The sequence below is a fragment of the Adelges cooleyi genome, unplaced genomic scaffold (genome assembly GCF_023614345.1).
Source record: "Adelges cooleyi isolate 19-005CV unplaced genomic scaffold, UGA_ACOO_1.1 ACOO_flye_CR_arks_rails_tigmint_CR_PRNA_247, whole genome shotgun sequence".
Classification (NCBI taxonomy): Eukaryota; Metazoa; Arthropoda; class Insecta; order Hemiptera; family Adelgidae; genus Adelges; species Adelges cooleyi.
In genome coordinates this window covers 1,150,928-1,177,400 of record NW_026095912.1, presented here as the reverse complement: position 1 = coordinate 1,177,400, position 26,473 = coordinate 1,150,928, and the positions used below count along the sequence as shown (strand labels likewise).

General features: G+C 28.6%; 1 protein-coding gene across 2 annotated transcripts; it reads left to right on the top strand.

Annotated features, from left to right (window-relative positions):
• The first annotated feature begins 1,923 nt into the window (after window positions 1–1,923).
• Window positions 1,924–25,160, top strand: LOC126836805 (uncharacterized). Of its 2 annotated transcripts, XM_050570453.1 has the most exons (3): window positions 1,924–2,083; window positions 3,086–3,850; window positions 24,524–25,160. In XM_050570453.1, the coding sequence occupies exons 1-3, from the start codon at window positions 2,000–2,002 to the stop codon at window positions 25,061–25,063; spliced, it is 1,389 nt and encodes a 462-aa protein (XP_050426410.1). In that variant the 5' UTR covers window positions 1,924–1,999; the 3' UTR covers window positions 25,064–25,160. The 2 variants fall into 2 exon arrangements, with proteins under 2 accessions (XP_050426410.1, XP_050426409.1); XM_050570452.1 differs by lacking the exon at window positions 24,524–25,160 and having other exon boundaries at window positions 3,086–5,219.
• Window positions 25,161–26,473: the final 1,313 nt, after the last annotated feature.

Genomic DNA, 26,473 nt, shown 5'->3' with positions numbered 1-26,473 from the left:
TGAGAATGCATTAGAATCTGATTTGGTTTCAAAAAAGCCTAAAGTGTACAAAAATATGTTTACCTTTTTACACAGTTCCATAGTAATTAGAGATATTTTAAATAGCCGTGTCAATTTGGCACCGACCGAGTTTTTACATCTAAAACCATTCTGGGGCGACCAAAGTCAATTTTTGTTCAGACAAATACCAGAAGTCAATGTCGATTGGAGTAATGCGAAACAACGACATGATGGCGAGGTTGCTATAACTAAAGAATTTGTGAAAAATCACACTTGGATTAACAATCCACACGGGCGACTCGAACACCAACTTTTGGTAATCAAAATTATCGATGCCAGATTTTATTGTTACTTTTCGGTTTTACTGCATGTTTACGAAAAACAATTTTCCATACTTGGCAGACTACAGAAATCTTATAAATACCGTTATCGTAAACGCATTGGATTTAATGGCGTATAAAGATGACTTTCTGGTGTATATTATATCAGAATTTAAGTTTGGAATAATAAGCGACGTTAACGACATAAAATATATTTTAGCAAAATCAAGGACAAAGGCCAACGAGATCCTAAAAGATTTGAATGGTGTTAGCACAAACGAAATTGATTGTCATAGTTTCGATATTAACGAAGACCAACTGTCTGCCAATGATTTGTTAAGAATCATTGATGATTTTAAACTATTTTTAAACGAGTTAAAAAGCTTCTGTCGGCCGTTCGAATATAAAATGTTTTTGTATTTCATAGATGTAGTTCAATCGTCAAATACTAAAATAATTAAATTAATTAAAAACACATTATCAAACTATAAGGAAATAAAAGAAAATATATTAAAAAAAATTGCAGTTTTTAGTTTCAAGCGTCATCGAAAAAATTTGGAATATTATATTAATTTCTAATGTGTTATGATATTTAAGCAATGTAAAATATTAACTATGAGCTACCGTATAATGTTAAAGAAAGCATTATAGGTTTGTATTAATTATGTCATGCATTAAATACATTATTTCAATATAGTTATAGTATACTTAAAAGAATATAAATTAAACAGCAAATAAAATAACATGGTTATAATTTATTAAAACATGTTTTTTCTTAAATATTGTCTATACAAAACTCCTTGAAAACCGAACTCATGCATTCCCCTCAATTAAAAATGTATTAGAGTGATTGGTTATAGGTGATATCGCCTATCAGATAATTCAAACATAAATAGGAGTTTTATGGGATATTTTCATTTAAATATTAAATGTTAAAAATACTAGCTGTTGTGTATACGGGGTTTGTATGGTGCTTTATATTTTTGTGATGTTTGTACAAATTGGGTTATGTCCACAAAACAATGTTCTAGATCAGGTAAAATCGGTTTTGTACTGCTGAAAAACGTTTTTTTCATGATTTCGCGACATTTCAATGATTGTTTGCTTTATGTTCGTTCAGGACATGCTTATTAATTTCTAACTCTATTCTAGAAGCCTAAGGCCATGGTTCAATTAAGTAAATGTCCGAAATTTGACATAGTTCTAATAAAAAATTTATTTGTAGCTACAAGTCATATTCAAACACACTGAACCCATTTTCAACTATAAAAACACAGATGAGAAGTACATTTTTAAATGAATACCATAAAAAAAAATCTTTACCATCTTAAATCGAGAATAACAACCAAAAATAAACACAATTGTTCAAATTAAAATTTTTGTTTTATTACATTTTTTTTTATTAGAAGTCGAAGTGACAGAAATTTGTATTAAATACTATTTAGACAAAGTATAGGCAATATACATTGTCAAACCGAAGAATATCATTTGTATAAACAAGTGTTGCCGAAAAAAATTAAAAATAGGAAATTAATTACTTATGTTTTTTTACAATTCAACAAAACAAAACACTTTAGCGACCGTATAATGTCTTGCGATTACTATAGGATAGTACTAGTTAAACTATATCATACGAAAGACTTATATTTTGCTTAGTATAATTAATTTAAAATAAAACTATGATTGCCAACAATTGCGCATTTTTGTTATGTTATTTTGCTATAACATTAAAAATAAAATCAATGGAATCAGCAGGTAACCAGGTAAGCATTTATTTTTAACTATCTATATTTTTTACTAGTTACTCATGCCTATCGTAAGAGGCGAATAAAACGGGGTTGCTTCAGGTGGACAGCCGGTGTAAAACAAGTTGAAGTGTATGAGGAGTTCAAAACTGAACATAGGTGGTGTGTCACATCTTGGATGTGCGGGGGGCAAAGGGTGAGAAGTAGCCATATAGTTAGTGGGGAGGATAGCCAGAGGAAGCACGCGGCGAGCATTAGACTTAGGTGGTGAAAGTTAACAGGTGATAAAGAAAAGTTGTCTGTAAAGCATGGAGGGTAATGTAAATTTAATTTGGAATAGTGTGGTAAATGGTATAAAGAAGGTGGCGGTGGATGTTGTAGGTGAGAGTATAAGTAGTATGACACTGGAAAAGGAAACGAGGTGGTGCGATAATAAAATACAGGAAATATTATTAAGGAAAATTACTCAGTATAACAAATAACAAAAAAACTATTATGAGATAAGATTGGTTGGAGTACAAATGAATAAATAAAGAAGCAAAAAAAATAGCTAGGGAAGGAAAATTCAAAAAGTATGATAGTTTGTTTGAGATTTTGGGGGGGGGGGGGAAAGGAGAAAATGAAGTGTATAAATTGGCGAAGATTCGAGAAAAGAGGTCCAGGGATTTTCAGAATGTGTGGTGTATGAAAAATGAAGAAAAAGAGTGTAAGGCGAAGATAAATTAGAAGACCTATATTTTTTCGATTGCTTCGAGACTACATTTTTGGTTTTAATAGTTTAATAACTATTATTATCGGTTTTTAGACAAAAAATCCTACTTGGTTTATTTTTAGAGTTATTTTTTGTAATTATATATAAACAATCAGTCCGGACCCGGCGTTGCCCGAGATTTAGTCTGCCAGGGCTGAGTAAAATAATTTCCACAGGGAGTATACTTTATGGTGTACTAATGCATAAAGGACAAACAAAGAAACAAACAAGAATTCATATTCATATAAATAGGTAACATATTTTTTTAGATTGCTCCTTTGCGATTATACACTCAATCAACTGGCCCAAGCTATGTACAAACCATAAATAGATTGATAACGTACAATAAACATCCAGTTAGCATTAAACACGCAGATGTAATACTTCTGTCAACCCGTTCTTTGGGTACTTTTTTGGATTACCAATTGAAATTAAAAAGCCGTGAAAAACTAGAGGAAAAAGCTGAAGACATCAGATGTAGTTTTTGTGTAATTGCAAAATCAAAATTAGTATACTTGAAGGACTTATTTGTAAAGCTAAAAGACGGAGAGCCTTTCATTGATAACGCGGAAACTGTGACACGTCTTAAAGAAGAAACCGGAATTATAATTTATTTATTAATGTGGGGAAATTTAGAGACAGGCAAATGGCTTTGGAGTTATTATTTAAAAATTATTGCAATCAGCCAATACGAAGATAACAAACGATTCATCCAAGAAAACCCATTCGAAGACGAACAACTGCAAACCGGCGTTTTAGATTTCATTGAAAATTGTATAGCTAAAGAGTACCTACCTGAGACTGCAATAGAATCTGATTTGGTTTCAAAAAAGCCAAAGGTGTACAAAAATATTTTTTCTTTTTTACGCCGTACCGAAATATTTGCAGATAATTTAAACAGCAGTATCACTTTGGCACCGACTGAATTTTTATATCTAAAACCATTCTGGGAAGACGCAAATCAAATATTGTTCAAACAATTAGCCGGAGTCAATGTCGATTGGAGTAATGTGAAACAACGACATGAAGTCGAGGTTGCTATTACCAAAGAATTTGTAGAAAATCGTACTTGGATTTACAAACCATACGAACGACTCGACCACCAACTTCTAATAATCAAAATTATCGATGCCAGATTTTATTGTTTCTTTTCAGTTGTACTGTACATATATGAAAAACAATTTAATATACTGGACGAACAGACGATGACAGACACCAGAAAACTTATAAATAACGTTCTCCAAGACACATTGAATTTAATGGAGTATAAAGATGATTTTCTTTTGAATATTATATCAGAATTTAAGTTTGGAATAATAAGCGACGTTAACGACATAAAAGACATTTTAGCTAGAGTTAGGACAAAGGCCAACGAGATCCTTAACGATTTAAATGGTGTTAGCGCAAACGAAATTGATTGGTTTAGTTTCAACGTTAACGAAGACCAACTGTCTACCACCGAATGGATAGTAAGAATCATTAATGGTTTTAATGATTATTTAAATGAATTAACAGTCTTCTGCTTGCCGTTCAAATATAAAGTGTTTTTGCATTTCATAGATCTCGTTAAATAGTCGGCTACTCATTATTTTTAAATTGTTAACACAATGTTTATTTAAATTTAATTTAATTAAATAACTTTTATTTTGATTTTTACGGATGCAGATTTATAAAAATACAAATTATCCAGAAAGATTTCTGTGGAAAATTTAATCTCATCATCTAATTATATAAATATATTGGCATGAAAATATTGGCTGGGGGCATATTATAATAGTACTGTAATTAAGCTTTATTTTAAATAAAAATACAAAGTATTTCATTGTTTCAGTATGCTGGTAAAGTTAACTTTTTTTTGTTGAATAATTATTATTAATATACCTTTAATAGAGCCATTAAAAAAAAACCATATTAATCTACAGTATGATTAAGTAGTAGGTAATTTAATGCAAATGCATACTGGGTACGTTTAAGCTTCAAAAGTCAATAAGCTTAAGGAAATACTAAAACAGATAAAAATCCACCGTCATCGATAGTGTACAACTTACCGATACGAAATAACACAAATTGGCAATAAACTATCGAAGTTAACACTAGTTATAAGCAAAATGCGCGGATTATTATTTTGACATATTTTTCAACGCCTAGTTCAATCAATAAATTACCCAGTTACTAGTTAGTTGCCTGACAAATACATTAAAGAGAAAATACCATAGCAACAATAAAAATGTGTATTGATACCTGTTTCCGCAGAAATAATTAATTTTTATCATACGAGTTTGTTATCTTTGTTATCAAATGAGTTTATTAAAAAAATTCATGCAGTGAAGGTTTAAAAAAAATATGTAAAATAAAATATAATACATGATTTATCAATAATTTGTGTGCCTGGCCATTAAAATATAAACATGGGAAAAAATTGTTAAATATTATATTTGTCTAATTTAATTAAATTTAATAAATAATTAAAGTTTAGTCAATGTAAATGTATGTGTAATCAACAGTACATAGGGATATGTATAGCGTCAACAATCTTTATTAGTTTTTATAAAACATATTGTAGCTAAGGTCTTTTGTATGTATAAAGCAAAAGGTTGCAGAACTGCTGAAGAAAAAAATGTTCTACCTTGGGTAAAAATATATCTTCATTAAGTGTTTTGGAAGTTATGTTAGGTTAGATTAGGTTGCACCGTCAAAGGTCTAAAGTCCTCGGTATGGGTCAGATTCGATAGTGAAATAACTATAGTCGCAACTCTGTATGTTCGTAAATATTTTTGAAAAATTCAGCCTTCACTGATAAAATACTATTTATAATATAGGTATACCTATAGTAAAAAAGGAATTATTCATATTTTTAATCTTACCTACTTTACCTCATGTTTTCCATAGTACTATAACGGCTATAAGTAAAGTTGATAACACAAAATCCTCTATATATATATATACATATATATTTTATTTTATACCACGAACTAAGATAGTATCTTAGTTAACGTGAAGTAAACATCAATGAGTAGATGTTTTATACACACATGAAAATCCCATAGATATGGCCGACGTTGACTTCAGTTCTTTTCACTAGTTATTAACCTATATATATATATATATCTGTGATCGTAATTTTTGTGTATAGCACCGCTTATTTGTATATTCTAAAATCAACGGTATTTCTTTCTATAATAAAAATTCCAAGTTTACAACAAATCATTAAACGTTGACCTTTTTATCGAAATAAAAAAAAAACAAAATGAAATAACCTGCAAGATTATTTATGTATATTTTTTTTAATACAATATTGTTGATCGAATTCTTTGGCCGTATCGAAAACCCAAATTGTTTTTCTCGCGTCAACTCGAAAACACGATTTTTTTTCCTTAAGAAAAACGCCTGTTTGTGCGTTTTGATATAAGTTTCAAATTCCACTGTTTACATAAATGAAAAGTATGCAACATAACCGTTTATATAAAAAATGTGTGCATGTTTAAAAGACTGTAAACACTATACCCATATTAAACATGCTTTATAATAATGTGAACTTAAAGTCGAAAAACACAAGGTCTTCAAAATTTCATGGGCTACCTGACTTGTTGAAGATTTTCTAAAATTATGAAATACGTCATTGTAATTTTTTCTTCCTTCTGCAAGATAATTTGGGGAGGGGTTTTTGAAATCTCTCATCTAGCTACAATTAATTATTTGAGATATGCATGCTTAGCTATTTATTAGTTTGATAAAATATAATTTGAATGAGCTTTGAAATTTTTAACATCAATCAAAAGAACCTTTAAAAAGCTCTTGCCGGCCGTTCGAATATCAAGTGTTTTTGCATTTCATAGATGTTTTTTTTAAAGTTTCCTTGACAAAGTCATCTTAACTTATTGTTAATATAATTTACATTTTTAGCGTTTGGAAATAGATAACATAATTATAACAATATATATATACTGATACATGACGATTAGTTACGACGTTTAACAGATACCGTGTGGTTAACATTAGAGAATGGTATAAAACATTTACGTTTTGATATTTAAATTACAAAATATGATTGAATTATAATAATAGGTCGTGCGGACGACCGCGCTTGAGACGGCGTATATTGGGTGGGTCTCTTAGCCTGTGGAATTTCGCACTGCTAGCAGAGTTGATGTGGTTGAAAAAGTTGAAAGTTAATTTTTTAATGTATTCAGTTATTATGGGTATCTGAAAATCTTGATGGAGTGAAAATTCTTTACCATCTTAAATCGAGAATAACAACCAAAAATGCACACAATTTTTCAACTTAAAATTTTGGTTTTATTATAATTTTTTATTAGAAGTCGAATTGACAGAAATTTTTATTAAATATTATTTAGACAAAGAATAAGCAATATACGCTGGCAAACCGAAGAATATCATTAGAATGAACAAGTGTTGTCGAAGAAAATTTAAAAATAAAATTATTTACTAATGCTTTTTCCAATTTAACACAATGAAAAACTTTAGTAACCGTATAATGTCTTGCGAGTAAAATAAGTATTATTAGTAGTTATAAGATACCATACGGAAGACTCGAGTTTTACTTTAGTTTATTAAAAATATAAAAAAATAACAATGATTGCAAAGATTTGTGCATTTTTTTTATGTTACTTTGCAATAACGTCAAATATAAAAACAATCGAATCAGCGGGTAATCAGGTAAGAATTTATTTTAAACTACCTATATTTATTTTATACCCCTATAGGGGGTGTTCAGAATACACCTATTTCACCTCATACCTGTTGTAGGAGGCCATTAAAATCAGGTTGCGTCAGGTTTACTAGTTAATACTAGTATAAGAGTTTTTTTTTTACTACCCAAACAAATAATTTTTTAATCGAACACATTTGGCACTAACGCACAATGTATCATGAGTGATACATTATAATAAACATTGTTTTATAGCTAATTAACTTTGTTTGAAAAAAAAAAATATTTTTCCTGTCATTTTTTAGAGTACCTAAATCGAAAAACAAATTTTTCCTTACATATTTTATCATGAAAATTAAATCGTGCATTGTAGGGTTAAATAGCTATTATTAACAGTTTTTAGAAAAAAAAACCCAAATTTATTGAGTTACTTTTTACAACTCGGTATACATTTTTTATAGATTGCTCCTTTAAGATTATACACTCAATCAACTAGTCAAAGCTATGTACAAACCATAAATAGTTTGATAACATACAACAATCATCCAGCTAGTATTACACACGACGACCGGAAACTTCTAACAACGCGTTCATTGGAAACTTTTTTGGATTACCAATTCAAATTAAAAAGCCATGATAAATTGGAGACAAAAGCTAAAGACATCAAATGTAGTTTTTCTTTAATGGCAAAATCAAAATTATTATACTTGAAGGACTTATTTGTAAAGCTAAAAAACGGAGAGCCTTTCATTAATGACGAGGAAACTGTAACACGCCTTAAAGAAGAAGCCGGACTTATAATACATTTATTAGTGTGTGGAAATTTAGTAACGGGCAAATGGCTTTGGAGTTATTATTTAAAAATTATTGCAATCAGCCAATACGAAGATAACAAACGTTTCATCCGGGAAAACCCATTCGAAGACAACCAATTGCAATCTAGCGTTTCAAATTTCATCAAAAAATGTATAACTGACGATTACCTACCTAAGAATGCAATAGAATCAGATTTGGTTTCGAAAAAGCCAAAAGTATATGAAAAAATGATTCGCAATTTACGCGAATTCAGTTGGGGTAAAGATGTTTTAAGTGGCCAATTTTTGTTTACGGCCGACTATTTGAATCTTAAACCGTTTTGGGACGACGCAAATCAAATACTGTTCAGACAAATAGTCGGAGTCAATGTCGTGTGGAGTAATGTGAAACAACGACATGATGGCGCGGTTGCTATTACTAAAGAATTTGTGAAAAATCGCACTTGGATTAACAAACCGTACGGACGACTCGACCACCATCATTTGGTAATCAAAATTATCGATGCCAGATTTTATTGTTTCTTTTCGGTTGTGCTGCATATTTATGAAAAACAATTTTCCATGCTCGACGAACAGACGATGATAGACACCAGAAATCGTATAAATAATGTTAACAAAGACGCATTGAATTTAATGGCGTATAAAGATGATTTTCTGGTGAATATTATATCAGAATTTAAGTTTGGAATAATAAGCGACATCAACGACGTACAAAACATTTTAGCAAGAGTGAAGACAAAGGCTAACGAGATCCTTAACGATTTGAATGGTGTTAACACAAACGAAATCGATTGGCTTAGATTCAACATTAACGAAGGCCAACTGTCTAACACCGATTTTATAATTAGAATCATTGATGATTTTCAAGGTTATTTAAACGAGTTAAAAAGCTTATGCCGGCCGTTCGACTATAAAGTGTTTTTGCATTTCATAGATGTAGTTCAAACGTCGGCTGCTCAATAAATTTTAATTTTTAAATTATGAACATACTGATTATAAATTAAATTATAACAAAATTAAAGACAAATACTAATTTAAGTATCGCTTAAGAAATATGAGAAATTAAATGTATTTTGAAAATGTTATTTGCTTATCCTATTTCAACAGTTTCACATAATAAAAACCTTATGAAACCGTATAATTGCACTGCAAGCATAAACGTTTACATAAAAAAATCATATTGCATGAATATTTTTTTCACTGTGTTATTACACTTGTATTTTCATATAGCAATAATCACTATTACTTTATTTCAAATCAAAATACAGTATTAGAGTTTAATTGCTTCAGTATGCAAGTGAAGTTACTTTTTTGGTTATAAACAGTTGAATAATTAGATACTATTAATATGATTACTAAATAAAAAAAATTAACTTGTTCAATGTTTATAGTTGATATTTTAGAATTATGATTTAAATAAAATATCTTAAAACTTATACTAATTAACATGGTCAAAATTTTATGATATCCGCTTTTATCCTATAACTGCCCGTACAAAACTGTTTAAAAAAAGGCCGCTTGCCAGTTCCTTAATTCAAAATATTTTATGGTGACTTATCATATTTTAATCCAGACGATAAAAAAGAAAGTGTATTTGGTTTGCTAAATGTCAACTATGTCGTCCCGAATCCATATCCCATTGTACTGGCTTTTTAAGTTATAACAGAAATTTCATCAATCGATAGTATAGCACTATTTTTTATAATAATCATTATTAAATAGTCCGACCAGATATTACATTTTCATAAATGTCGGCGTACCAACAAAAAAGTTATTGCAAAGTGGCTTTATTATAATTTTGGAACGAAATTCCTTAACCCGGGTTGTCACTTGTCGAGAGGACCTAGCCGAGAAAAAATGTTACGCGTTATGAAAACTATATGTGGTGCGGTCGAGCGTGATCGGTTCCCAGGAGTGAGTGGTACCAGGTTCCAATCCGGCTACCCTCTCAACACTTTTTGCATTTTTTTACAACTTTTTTTTTCAACTTTTATGGTAATTTATATTGCAATAAGTCTAAAAACTTAAAACATATTTAATATATTTTATTACTACAGAATACATTTTTACCCTTAAAAGTACTTGATAACTGACTGATAACTTGCACTGGCTCTTTATCTCTCTTCCTTTTTCTCACTATCTACCGAGATGCTTGAAACAGTCACTCTCTGACAAATCAATTTATGAATATAGTTATTTATTGCATCAGTAATTAAAATTAAAGAGAGGGCTGGGTAGAGAGAATGACAGCCTGGCACGTTAATGATTTTTTTCTTATTCCTCACTTCAAATTCATTCTCACGTGTTACTGCTTACAAATTTCTTATATTTAAATTTCTTACTAGACGTTCCGAACGTTATAAAAAATATTATAATATATTTATATTTTAAATAAAGAATAAAATTTTCTTACCGAAACGTTTAATTTGTCTCTGAATAGTGATCCTACACAATCTACGACAAACTATGGTACAACCATTGATGCCGTTTTTCCAGGTATTTGAACAAAATTGAGTCAAAAATATACGTATCATATTTTAGTCATTATAAATCAATAGTTTCTATGATAGAATGCGAGATTTAGTAATATATAATAATATACATATGATAAAAAGATTTTATATCAATCACTTTTTATAAATTAATCGAATGCAACCATATGATATCTGAACTTTGTTCCTATCGAGGGTACCGTGACACACTCGGTTTTTTTTTTTATAAAAAGTCGAATTGGTAAAATTTTGTGTAATATATTATTTAGACGAAGTATAATTAATTTAGACGAACTATACGTTGAAAAAACGAAAAATATCGTTTGTTTGAACAAGACTTGTCAAAAAAAACGGGAAAAAAAAACTGTTTCTTTATGATTTTTTACAATTTGACAAAATGAAAATTTTTAGAGACCATCTTGCGAAAAGAGGTGTTAGTATTCGTTATACCATATCATACGAAAGACTTGAATTTCACTTTAGTATAATTATAAATAGAAAAAATAACAATGATTGCAAACATTTTTGCTGTTTTGTTATGTTATTTTGCTATAACATCAAACATAAAAACAACTGAATCAACAGGTATAAAGGTAAGCATGTTTTTTTAACTACCTATATTTTTTATAAGAGATAATTATTTTAATCTTATAATTTGCCGTAGATAGCAGTTGTCCATATATTTATATAATACAAAATAGCTACTACAAAATATATAAATAAATTATGATAGTACATTAAATTTTAATGAGATACACATACAACTTACTATATTTGTTTTATTTTTGTACTGAAATTAGTTTACATTACTTTAAAACAAAATAACCATTGGATAAATTATAGATTATTACAGGACTACTTTTTCTTGTTTTTAATAGTTTAATTACTATTATTATCAGTTTTTAGACGAAAATTGCAACTTGGTTTATGTTTTGAGTTACATTTTTATTTATATATAAATTTACATTTCTTATAGATTGCTCCTCTGCGATTATACACTCAATACACTGGTTCAAGCTATGTACAAACCATAAATAATTTGATAACCTTTAACAAAAAGTCAATTACTATTAACCAAACAGACGTGATAAATCTGTCAAGCCCTGCTTTGGGCACTTTTTTCGATTACGAATTAAAATTAAAAAGCATCGTTAAATTAGAGAGAAAAGCTAAAGACATCAAATGTAGTTTTTCTTTAATTGCAAAATCAAAATTATTATACTTGAAGGACTTATTTGTTAAGCTAGAAAATGGAGAGCCTTTCATTGATAACGAGGAAACTGTGACACGTCTTAAAGAGGAAGCCGGACTTATACTACAATTATTAGTGTGGGTAAATTTAGAAACGGGCAAATTGCTTTGGAGTTATTATTTAAAAATTATTGCAATCAGCCAATACGAAGAAAACAAACGTTTCATCCAGGAAAACCCATTCGAAGACAATCAATTGCAATCTAGCTTTACAGATTTCATCAAAAAATGTATAGCTGACGATTACCTACCTAAAAATGCAATGGAATCTAATTTTGTCTCGAAAAATCAGAGTATATACGAACAAATGTTTTGCGGTCTACGAGAATCCAGATGGGGTAGACATGTTTTAAGCGGCACTTATTTGGTCACGACAGACTTTTTATATCTTAAACCATTTTGGGACGACGCAAATCAAATATTGTTCAGACAAATAGTCGGAGTCAATGTCAATTGGAGTTATGTGAAACAACGACATGATGGCGAGGTTGCTATTACCAGAGAATTTGTGGAAAATCGCACTTGGATTTACAATCCGTACGGTCGATTCGACCATCATCAATTGGTAATCAAAATTATTAATGTCAGGTTTTATTGTTTCTATTCGGTTGTACTGCATATTTATGAAAAGCAATTTACTGTACTCGACGAACAGACATTGGTATACAACAAAAAACTTATTAATTCCGTTATCGCAAACGCATTGGATTTAATGGCGTATAAAGATGATTTTCTTTTGAATATTACATCAGAATTTAAATTCGGAATAATAAGCCACATCAATGACATAAGAGATCTTTTCTCAAGAGTGAGGACAAAGGCCAACGAGATCCTTAACGATTTAAATGGTGCTAGCAGAAACGAAATCGATTGGCTAAGTTTCACCATTAACGAAGCCCAACTGACTGCTGACGATTTGCAAAGAATCATTGATGATTTTAAACTATTTTTAAACGAGTTAAAAAGCTTCTGCCGGCCGTTCGAATATAACATGTTTTTGCATTTTATAGATGTAGTTAAATAGTCGGTTAATCAATATAACTTAATTAATATAATTAACATTTTTAATCATAATCGAAGTTACAAGAATACAAGACTAAAAGTTACAAGTACCGCCTAAAAAATATGATAAATTGAATTTATTAATAATATATTATTTACTTACCCTATTTCAACAGTTTCACACAGTAAAAAATGTATAAAACTGTATATTGTCATTGCAAACATAAACGTTTGCATTAAATAAACCATTTTGCATTGATATTTTATTCACTGTATAATAATTATAATTGTATTTCAGTATAGTTATACTTTGTTTCATTAAATTATATTTATTTTACTTTTCACGAAAGCAGATTTATAAAAATACAATTTATTACATTATATACATTTTAGCTAATTATATAAATATATTGACATGAATATGTTGGAAAAGGGTTTATTGTAATAATACTGTAATTAAGCTTTATTTTAAATCAAAACACAAAATTAGGGATTTACTGCTTCAGTATGCTAGTGAAGTTACTTTTTTTTTTGTTAACAGTTGAATAATTATTATTAATATTATTATTAAATAAAAAATCTTACTTGGTTAATGATTACTGTTCGTATTTTAGAATAATGCTTTACAACATTCAATAAACCTCCAGTTATTATTAAAACTGTAGAGAAGAATGTTCTGGCAAGAAGTTGTGGTAATTTAAAAGTTACAAAATTTAAAGCATTTGGAAATTATAGAAAAGTGTTCAAGACAATAAATATAGTTTTTGGGTAATTGCCAATATAAAATTTGCTCATAGAAAAAAGTCAACTTGTTTTTTTCTAGTGTTAATTTCTGTAATCATATAAATATATATTTAAATGAATATGTCTGGAGGTCTGTTATATAATTATATTTTCGGACAAAATACAATATAATATAGTGTTTGTGTAATTAAAAAATGAAACTTATTGTACTTGAAAAGCCTAAGAGATGTTTGCATTGTATTATTAACGAGGAGACCATAGCCAAAATAATAAGCCAAAATATCGTTTACTCATAGAAATAATAATTCAAATTCAAAATAAAACTTTCAAGCTCATACAAATTAACAGGCAAATTAATTAAAATGGTCGAAATTTATTAACACCACTTATTTCTTAGTTAATATTTTTCTATACGAAATTTCTTAAAAACCGACCGCATGCAATTCCCTTAATTAAAAATATTTCATAGTGATTGGTTATAGGTAATGTCGCCTTTCGGACATAAATAGAAATTTATGGGCTACTTTATTTAAAATATTAGATGATAAAAATTCCAAGCTGTTGTGATCACGGCTTTCATATGTTTTTCCTAACTTTATATTTCGACATGTTTTCATAATGTTTTGACGTCATTCGCACCGTTTTTTGATTTTATTCTAGACAAAAAACAGAAAGTGTATTTGTTTTGCTAAATTTTCACTATGTCCCGAAGCCATTGTACTGGCTTTCTACTATTAACAGAAATGTTATCAATTGATAACAAAGCACTAGTTTTATAAAAATCATGATAAATTATTGCAATCAGATATTACATGTTCATAAATATCGGTTGACCAAGAAAAATGTTAATGTGAAGAGGCTTTATTATCTATAATTTTTTTCTATAAAAAGTCGAATTGGTAGAATCGTATGTAATATATTATTTAGACGAAGTATATACAATATACGCAGACAAACCGAAAAATATCGTTTCTTTGAACAAGACTCGTCAAATAAAACTGAAAAATAATACGGTTTACTTATTTTTTTTTACAATTTAACACAATGAAAATCTATAGAGACCAACTTGCAAGTATAGGGGTTTAGTATTCGTCATATCATACGAATGACTTGAATTTTACTTTATTATAGTTAAAAATATAAAAATAACAGTAATGGCCAACATTTGCACGTTTATGATAGGTTGTGTTGCTATAACGTCGAACATAAAAACAGTTGAATCACCCCGTAAACAGGTAAGCTTTTATTTTGAAATATATATATTTTATTTGAATCTTTTATTTTACGGTAAATAGCAGTCATACAATATTCATAAAATTATTTCTTACGTTAATATGATCTACCTATATATTTAATCAAAATTAAAAGCGTCTAAAAAACTATATAAATAATTTATAAATTTTTTTTTTTTTGGTTGAATCATACATAAATTTATTTGTTCAAATTTAATGATTGTAGTTATTTGTATTTACAATGAAACATTTTCAGACAAAATAATTTAAATAAATTATGTTTATTTTTACAGTTACTTTTTTATAATTATATATAAATATCATTTTTTTATAGATTGCTCCTTTGTGATTATACATTCCATACACTGGCCCAAGCTATGTACAAGCCATAAATAGCTTGATAACCTTTAATAAACAGTCAATTACTATTAACCATACAGACGTGAGAATTCTGTCAAACCGTAATCCGGGCACTTACTCGGATTACCAATTAAAAATAAACATCCGCGTTAAATTAGTGAAAAAAGCTGTAGACATCAAATGTAGTTTTTGTGTGATTGCAAATTCGAAATTATTATACTTGAAGGGCTTATTCGAAAAGATAAAAAAGGGAGAGCCTTTCATCAATGACGAGGAGTCTGTAACACGTCTTAAAGAAGAAGCCGGACTTTTAATAAATTTCTTACTGTGGGGAAATTTAGTAACAGGCAAATGGCTTTGGATTTATTATTTTAAAATTATTGCAATCAACCAATACGAAGAAAACAAACGTTTCATCCAGGAAAACCAATTCGAAGACAATCAATTGCAATCTAGCGTTTCAGCTTTTATCAAAAAATGTATAGCTGACAATTACCTACCTAAGAATGCAATAGAATCTGATTTGGTTTCGAAAAACCCGAAAGTGTACGAAAATATATTTTCTTTATTACTCCATTCCAGAATTGTTGTTATTAGACGTATCCCATTGGCACCGACCGAGTTTTTTTATCTAAAACCATTCTGGGACGACGAAAGTCAATTTTTGTTTAGACAAATAGCATAAGTCAATGTCGGTTGGTGTAATGCGAAACAACGACATGAAGTCGAGGTGGCTATTACCAAAGAACTTATGAAAAATCACACTTGGGTTCATGATCCGTACGGGCGACTCGAACACCAACATTTGGTAATCAAAATTATCGATGCCAGATTTTATTGTTACTTTTCTGTTTTACTGTACATATATGAAAAACAATTTAATATACTGGACGAACAGACGATGACAGACAACAGAAAACTTATAAATAACGTTCTCCAAGCCGCATTGAATTTAATGGCGTATAAAGATGATGTTCTGGTGAATATTATATCAGAATTTAAATTTGGAATAATAAGCGACATCAATGACATAAAAGATATTTTCTCAAGAGTGAGGCCAATGCGATCCTAAACGATTTGAATGGAGTTAGCACAAACGAAATCGATTGGCAAAGTTTCAACATTAACGAAGGCCAACTGTCTGCCGACGATTTGCAAAGAATCATTGATGATTTGAAACTATTTTTAAGTGACTTAAATAGATTCTGCCTGCCGTTCGAATATAAAATGTTTTTGCATTTTGTAGATGTAGTTCAATCGTCAGCTACTCAAAATAAATAAAATAATTTAACTATAAATTATTAACACAATGTCAAATTATAAGAAAATAAAGTTAATTAAATCGAAAAGAATTGCTGTTTTTAGTTTCAAGCGTCATCGAAAAAATGTAGAATATTAAATTAATTTCTAATGTGTTATGATTTTTAAGCAACGCAAAATATTAACTATGTATTACCGTATAATGTTAAAGAAATCATAATAGGTTTGTATTAATTATGTCATGCATTAAATACATTATTTGAATATAGTTATAGTATACTTAAAAGAATATAAGTTAAACCCCAAATAAATTAACATGGTTAAAATTTATTAAAACATCTTTTTTCTTAAATATTGTCTATGCAAAACTCCTTGAAAACCGACCTCATGTATTCCCCTTAATTAAAAACATATTAGAGTGAATTGTTATAGGTGATATCGCCTATCGGACAATTCAAACATAAATAGGAATTTTATGGGCTACTTGTTACGAATGCAGACTTATAAAAATACAAATAATCCAGATAGATTTCTGTGGGAAATTTCATCTTGCATTATTTCATACCATTTATAATATAAGTTATAAGTAGCAGCTGATTTATTTAAAAATATAATTTACATTATTTGGAAGTTACATTTGAATAATTATTATTATTAGATAATTAAATGAAAAATCTTACTTGGTTAATGTTTAATATTTGTATTTTATGAATTATGCTTAATAACATTAATCAATCAACCCGTTATTATTAAACTGTAGAACAGAATATTCTTGCCATTAGTTGTGGTAGTTTAAGTTACAAAATAAAAAATAAAAATCCTAGGGAAATTGTAGAAAAATTTTCAAGACAAAAAATATAGTTTTTTCGTAATTGCCAAATTTAATTTTTCTTTAAAAAATTGGACTTATTAAAAAAAAATTTTATAGTGTCTGGTCATAAATGTTATTGTCTATCGAACATCCGAACCTAAAAAGGTATTCATGGGCTACTTTATTTTAAATATTTGATTTATATATACATAAAAAACAGAAAGTGTATATGTTCTGCAAAATTCCCACAATGTCCCATCTCTATTTTACTGATTTTTTTATTATTAACAGAGAATTTATCAACGGATAATTAAGCGGTTGATAATAAAACACTATTTTTATAATCAATATACAATATCGCAATCAGAGATTACATTTTCGTCAATGTCGGTTGACCAACAGAAAAGTGGTTGAAACGATAGAAATGTGTACAAAATATTCTTTTGACAATGGATGTACGTTGACAGACCGAAAAATGTCATTTTTATAAACAAGATTTGTAAAATAAAATTATTTACTCTTGCTTGTTTTCGAATTTAGCACAATAAAAACTTTAGCGACCGTATTACGTCCTGCGAGTAAAATAAGTTAGTATTAGTTACAAGATATCATATGAAAGACTCGTATTTCACTTTAGTATAATTAAAAGTATATAAAAAAAAGTAATAATGACTGCATAAATTTGTGCATTCTTAATATGTAGTTTTGCTATGACGTCAAATATAAAAACAATAAAATATGCAGGTAAGTTCCAATTAAGCATTTACTGTGAACTTTATTTCTATTACATATTTTGCGGTAGATAAAAGCTGTACAATATACAAATTACTCCTGACGTTAAAAAGTTGTATAATAATAGAAAGCTTATACAAAATATAAACATATTATACTATAGTATTTTGTTTGAACACATGATTATATTAGTTTATAGCCATAATAATACATTTTCAGACAGTATAAACAAAATAGGCTATACTTGACAGCTGTATCATACGGAAATTAGGTTTCTGTTATTTTGAAGCAAAATATATCATAGATTGTTTTAAGGCTGGCCTAGTTTTTTTTTTAATAGTTAAAAAATTACTTTTATTTAGGAAAAAAAGAAAATCAAACATGTTGTACTTGAATAGTTTAAGAGACGAGAGCCTTTTGTTATTAATGAAGAAACCAAAAAGCTAGACAAAATGTCGATTTTTGAAAATGGTATGATATAAATATAAATCTATAAAGATATACGAGGTTTTCGGCAACTTTATTATGTTATGCAAGAAACGAATTTTTGATTTTGATCTTTTTTATGTAAAAAACTTGTGTTTTAACATAGGAAAACCCAAATTTAATTTATTTAACTATAAGAAACGGAATTTTTTAAATGAAAATCGGCTTCTCACATAAAATAGTAATATAGCAAAAGAAATCGAATCATTTTTTAGAATTGAAATTTGACCGTCCTATATGGACGAAATTTGTCAAGATTTTTGGTCTAGAATAAGCCAAAATATCGTTTACTCATAGAAATAATAATTTAAATTCAAAATAATACCTCGAAGCTCATAAAAATAATAGGCAAATTAATTAACATGGTTTAAAATATTTATTCTAAGATGTTTTTGTTAAAATTGAAAAATGACAAATGTAAAGTTAGATTTGCTGTTATTTGGTATTTAACATATCAATGGTGAAACGGCAAAGGGGTCTAAGCGACATATTTCATAGTTTTCAGGATGGCCACTAAACGTTCTTTTTGTGATTTTACTTTTTTTTTAGTAATAATTGGGTATTTTTCAATCATATAATTATATTATAATATATTTTTCTAACCAATAGTATAAGCCGTGTCACTTTGACCCAAAGTGTCGCTTTGCCGTGTCACCATCGATATAAAATGTAACTATCCCTTTATTAATATCCCATATATTTTAAAACGAAATTTTTGATGCATAATATACTGACGATAGTCAAACACTTATTTTAAGTTTGATTTTATATTCTATAACCGAATGTCCGTAATGCATATAAAATGCAAAATTTGCGTAGGGTCACAAAATATTAAATTAACTAAAAATGACATTTAAACTACCATAAGTACAAATTACACATTGAAAAAAAATATAGAAACATGAATTTTAGTTAATCATCTTATTTGCGTATGAAGTTGAAAATCCTCAATTCATCAAATTTAACAAATAAATCTTTTCATTTGATAACTTTAACTCGTATTATAAAAATGTACAGCCAACTACAAATTGAAGTGATGTTAGATTCAAAGAAACTACCGAGTATTTAAAATTTTAATAGCAATGCTAATGAAAAATTATTTTATGAGTTCATTTTACTTGATATAAAAATTATAAGTTTATTGTTGATTTTTTATTTCTTCAGACTCCAAGTAGAAAGCAACAGCTGTATCTCTTTCAGGCAAAAAATTGTCCAGTGAAAAGAAACCTTTTGTATATATTTCAGTTATAAATGTACACAAATAACCACATACAACCAAAAAATTAAAAATAATAATATAATCAATTGATAATATTACTGTTTCTCAATTCAATATATTGCAAAGTACATACCATAGTTTGAAGCATAAATCTGAAATATCATCAGTGACAATTTGTACATAACGATGTCAGAACATTGATATTTTTCCAATAATTGTCCCTAAATGTCAAAAACATATAAATATAAATTTATAAATTAAAATTGTGATATTATTTTTAAACAGTACTTACATTGAATTTAATTTTGAACCGTTAACTTTGGTAACTGGCAATAATACAACCATTTATAATGAAATGCAAAACACACCAGCATAATAATTATGCACAATATTATTATATTTAATAATAAAATATGTATGGCCATTTCGTTTCAAGTCTTAAGCCACCGGAGAATTTAGTTTAAAACTACTTCGGCATTTTACATACAAATTTGTTTACAAAATTTTACTATTAATCAAATTTTTGTTTATTAAATCCTTTCGTTAATTAGCTTTCATCGTTAATTGTAGTTCATAATATAAAATACACGTAACTATATTAGACATTTTAGAAAACAACATTAATGTATTGCATTAGTATTTAATTTTACGGCTCACGTCGAGACGTGAGCCGTAAACATCAAAATCCAAAGGTCTTTATAAAGGTCTTTAAAGGTTTTTAAGGTTAGAGTTGAACTTTTATAAGCACTTCACTTCATAGTATGCATGGAAAAATTAATAGACACGAACTTACACAGTCTATGCATCGCGTGAGAAGATACAATTCAAAGTTAACAAAGAGTAGACACTGAGCTGTTGAACAATTTTTTTTTTTTATAGATGCAGATAATATTATTATACAACATTTGTGTATTATCATCATAGCAGTTGCTGTTGCTCGCTTACCACGTTTTATAAATGGGTTGTGGTTAAATCGCAATTCGTTAGATTAAAATGTTGGTCTGCCGTCTGTCAAAATAACTTGATGATGTGTTTGAATAGGTAGATAAAAACCCCTTGTTTACCATAATTTCAAAATATTTGATAGTGTAATGTGTATCCGTTATCGTCTGACGGACAAAGCAACAGTTAATGACAGTTATGAAATAATATCACAATTATTAAGTGAAAATGTAATAACTTCAGAAAGTCATAGCTAACGAACAAACGGATGAAAATTAAAAATTCAAACGCCAACATATTTTTAAATTTTTTGCCTACAAAATTATAGAAGCAAAAACATGTGTAACCATGTGTAACATGTGTATATCAAGAATCACATTAATAATTTTGATTACCAATTGATGATGGTCGAATCGACCGTACGGATTGTAAATCCAAGTGCGATTTTCCACAAATTCTCTGGTAATAGCAACCTCGCCATCATGTCGTTGTTTCACATTACTCCAATCGACATTGACTCCGACTATTTGTCTGAACAATATTTGATTTTCGTCGTCCCAAAATGGTTTAAGATATAAAAAGTCAGTCGTGACCAAATAAGTGCCGCCTAAAACATGTGTACCCCATCTGGATTCTCGTAGATCGAAAAACATTTGTTCGTATATACTCGGATTTTTCGAGACCAAATTAGATTCCATTGCATTTTTAGGTAGGTAATCGTCAGCTATACATTTTTTTATGAAAACTGAAAAGCCGGTTTGCAGTTCTTGATCTTCGAATAGGTTTTCCTGGATGAAACGTTTGTTATCTTCGTATTGGCTGATTGCAATAATTTTTAAATAATAACTCCAAAGTAATTTGCCTGTTTCTAAATTTCCCCACACTAATAATTGTAGTATACTTGCGACTTCTTCTTTAAGACGTGTTACAGTCTCCTCGTTACTATTGAAAGGCTCTCCATTTTCTAGCTTAACAAATAAATCCTTCAAGTATAATAGGTTTGAGTTTGCAATTACACAAAAACTACATGTGATGTCTTTAGCTTTTGTCTTTAATTTATCACGGCTTTTTAATTCTAATTGGTAATCGAAAAAAGTGCCCAAATCAGGGTTTGACAAATTTGTCACGTCTGTTTGGTCAATATAAATTGACTGTTCGTTAAAGGTAATCAAACTATTTATGGTTTGTACATAGCTTGGACTAGTGTATTGAGTGTATAATCGCAAAGGAGCAATCTATAAAAAATTTTTTTTATATAAAATTATAAAAAAGTAACTCTAAAAATAAACATAATTTATTTAAACTATATTGTCTGCAAATGTTTCGTTGTAAATACAAATTACTAGAATCATTAAATTTGAACAAATAAATTTATGTATGATTTATCCAAAATAAATAAATTTATAAATTATTTATATAATATATTGTGTGCGGGCATACCAAATAAATATTCCTTATAAATTTCAACTCGACGGACTCTTTTTTCAAAATTATAGCCAGTTAAAGTTCTAACTTAAAAACCCGTATGATTCTTTAATATTTTAACTGTGAAGAAGTAAACTTTTTCAACTCTTGCCCCCGACCCCTAAAGTACCAACTACATAAAATTTGTGATTTATAGAGTTGCTACTCGAAGAAATTGGTCCAGTATTAAAAAGGTTTCAGTGTATCAAGATAAAAAAAGCCCACTTTAGAAGGGAACCAATACCTTCGCTGTGTTGAAGATGCTTTTCATTTTTATAAATCACGTCAAACATACTAACGTAAGAAATAATTTTATAAATATTTGTATGAATGCTATCTACCGTAAAATAAAAAATCTAAATAAAATATATATATTTCAAAATAAAAGCTTACCTGGCTACGGGATGATTCAACTGTTTTTATGTTCGACGTTATAATTTAAGTTTTCATTATTTTTAAGTTCGACGGAATTTTTTTTCAAAATATTAATATCTCCTAAAAAAAATGAGTGTCTTACCCAAAATGAATCACCCTGTATGTACAATATACGCTGACAAACCGAAAAATATCGTTTCTTTGAACAAGACTCGTCAAATAAAACTGAAATATAAAACGGTTTACTTATTTTTTTTTTACAATTTAACACAATGAACATCTCTAGAGACCGACTTGCGAGTATAAGGGATTAGTATTCGTCATACCATATCATACGAATGACTTGAATTTTACTTTAGTATAATTAAAAATATAAAAATAACAATGATGGCCAACATTTGCACGTTTATGTTAGGTTGTTTTGCTATAACGTCGAACATAAAAACAGTTGAATCATCCCGTAGCCAGGTAAGCTTTTATTTTGAAATATATATATTTTATTTAGATTTTTTATTTTACGGTAGATAGCATTCATACAAATATTTATAAAATTATTTCTTACGTTAGTATGTTTGACGTGATTTATAAAAATGAAAAGCATCTTCAACACAGCGAAGGTATTGGTTCCCTTCTAAAGTGGGCTTTTTTTATCTTGATACACTGAAACCTTTTTAATACTGGACCAATTTCTTCGAGTAGCAACTCTATAAATCACAAATTTTATGTAGTTGGTACTTTAGGGGTCGGGGGCAAGAGTTGAAAAAGTTTACTTCTTCACAGTTAAAATATTAAAGAATCATACGGGTTTTTAAGTTAGAACTTTAACTGGCTATAATTTTGAAAAAAGAGTCCGTCGAGTTGAAATTTATAAGGAATATTTATTTGGTATGCCCGCACACAATATATTATATAAATAATTTATAAATTTATTTATTTTGGATAAATCATACATAAATTTATTTGTTCAAATTTAATGATTCTAGTAATTTGTATTTACAACGAAACATTTGCAGACAATATAGTTTAAATAAATTATGTTTATTTTTAGAGTTACTTTTTTATAATTTTATATAAAAAAAATTTTTTTATAGATTGCTCCTTTGCGATTATACACTCAATACACTAGTCCAAGCTATGTACAAACCATAAATAGTTTGATTACCTTTAACGAACAGTCAATTTATATTGACCAAACAGACGTGACAAATTTGTCAAACCCTGATTTGGGCACTTTTTTCGATTACCAATTAGAATTAAAAAGCCGTGATAAATTAAAGACAAAAGCTAAAGACATCACATGTAGTTTTTGTGTAATTGCAAACTCAAACCTATTATACTTGAAGGATTTATTTGTTAAGCTAGAAAATGGAGAGCCTTTCAATAGTAACGAGGAGACTGTAACACGTCTTAAAGAAGAAGTCGCAAGTATACTACAATTATTAGTGTGGGGAAATTTAGAAACAGGCAAATTACTTTGGAGTTATTATTTAAAAATTATTGCAATCAGCCAATACGAAGATAACAAACGTTTCATCCAGGAAAACCTATTCGAAGATCAAGAACTGCAAACCGGCTTTTCAGTTTTCATAAAAAAATGTATAGCTGACGATTACCTACCTAAAAATGCAATGGAATCTAATTTGGTCTCGAAAAATCCGAGTATATACGAACAAATGTTTTTCGATCTACGAGAATCCAGATGGGGTACACATGTTTTAGGCGGCACTTATTTGGTCACGACTGACTTTTTATATCTTAAACCATTTTGGGACGACGAAAATCAAATATTGTTCAGACAAATAGTCGGAGTCAATGTCGATTGGAGTAATGTGAAACAACGACATGATGGCGAGGTTGCTATTACCAGAGAATTTGTGGAAAATCGCACTTGGATTTACAATCCGTACGGTCGATTCGACCATCATCAATTGGTAATCAAAATTATTAATGCCAGGTTTTATTGTTTCTATTCGGTTGTACTGCATATTTATGAAAAGCAATTTACTGTACTGAACGAACAGACGATGATAGACACCAGAAATCGTATAAATTACGTTATCGTAAACACATTGGATTCAATGGCGTATAAAGATGATTTTCTTTTGAATATTATATCAGAATTTAAGTTTGGAATAATAAGCGACATCAATGACATAAAAGATATTTTCTCAAGAGTGAGGACAAAGGCCAACGAGATCCTTAACGATTTAAATGGTGTTAGCACAAATGAAATCGATTGGCTTAGTTTCAACGTTAACGAAGCCCAACTGTCTAACACCGATTGGATAATAAGAATCATTGATGATTTTAATAATTTTTTAATTGAATTAACAGGTCTATGCTTGCCGTTCGAATATAACATAATCTTGCATTTTGTAGATGAAGTTAAATAGTCGGCTAATCAATATATTAACATTTTTAATTACGAAATCGATATTCATAAATCAAATTATAACGAAGTTACAAGAATACAAGACTAAAAGTTACAAGTATCGCCTAAAAAATATGATAAATTTAGTTAATTATTAAAAAATACTAATTTAAGTATCGCTTAAGAAATATGAGAATTTAAATTTATTTTGATAATTTTATTTACTTATCCTATTTCAACAGATTCACATAATAAAACCATTATGAAACTGTCTAATGTCATTGCAAGCATAAACGTTTGGATTAAATAAACTATAATGCATGAATATTTTTTCACTGTATTATTATACTTGTATTTTCATATAGTAATACTTTATTTCATTACATGATATTTGTTTTACTTGTTACGAATACAGATTTATAATAAATACAAATTGTCCTGATAGATTTCTTTGGAAAATTTCATTTAGCATTATTTCATATCATCCATATCGTCAGTATACAAATTAAGCGGCATTAAAAATATATATCAAATAACATGGTCGAAATTTTATTAGAACTACTTTTATTATATAACTGCCTATACAAAACTCTTTTAAAACAGAGGTGTTATCGCCTTCGGACAATGCGAACATTAATATAAATTTATGGGCTACTTTATTTAAAATAATAAATGATGAAAAATACTAGCTATTGTGAACACGGGATCGTATGTTTTTTCTATCTCTGTATTTCGAAATGATTTCATAATGCTTTGACGTCATTCGAACCGTTGCTTGATATAAATCTACACACAAAAAACAGAAAGTTTATTTGTCTTGCAAAGTTTGCGCTATAACCCGAATTCATCATACTGGCTTTCTACTAATAACAGAGATTTTCTCAACCGATAACAAAACACTAGTTTTATAATAATCATGATAAAATATTCCAATCAGATACTATATTTTCATAAATTTCGGTTGACCAACAAAACAGTGAAACAATGGTGAAGTGGCTTTATAATAATTTTTTTTTATAAAAAGTCGAATTTGTAGAAATGTGTATAAAATACTTTTTAGACCCGTACGATCAATATACGCTGACTAATCGAAAAATATCTTTTGTATAAACAAGTGTTGTCGCAGAAAATAAAAAAGTGAAATTCTTTACTAAAGTTTTTTTGAAATTTAGCGACCGTACAACTCCTTGCGACTGTATTATAGGTTAGTATTGGTCACATTATATCATACGAAAGACTTGTATTTTATTTATAACTATACATATAAAAAAACTATGATTGCCAACAATTGTCCATTTTTGTTATGTTATTTTGCTATAACATCAAATATAAAAATAATCGAAGCAGCGGGTAACAAGGTAAGCATTTATTTTTAACTACTGTATTTATTATATACCCCTATAGGGGGGGGGGGTTCAGAATACACCGACAT

Coding starts and splice junctions, on each gene's coding strand:
- LOC126836805 (XM_050570453.1), top strand. CDS start 2,000: ATGATTGCCAACAATTGCGCATTTTTGTTATGTTATTTTGCTATAACA. Junction 2,084..3,085: donor TGGAATCAGCAGGTAACCAG/GTAAGCATTTAT, acceptor ATATTTTTTTAG/ATTGCTCCTTTGCGATTATA. Junction 3,851..24,523: donor AACAACGACATGAAGTCGAG/GTTGCTATTACC, acceptor CATGATGGCGAG/GTTGCTATTACCAGAGAATT.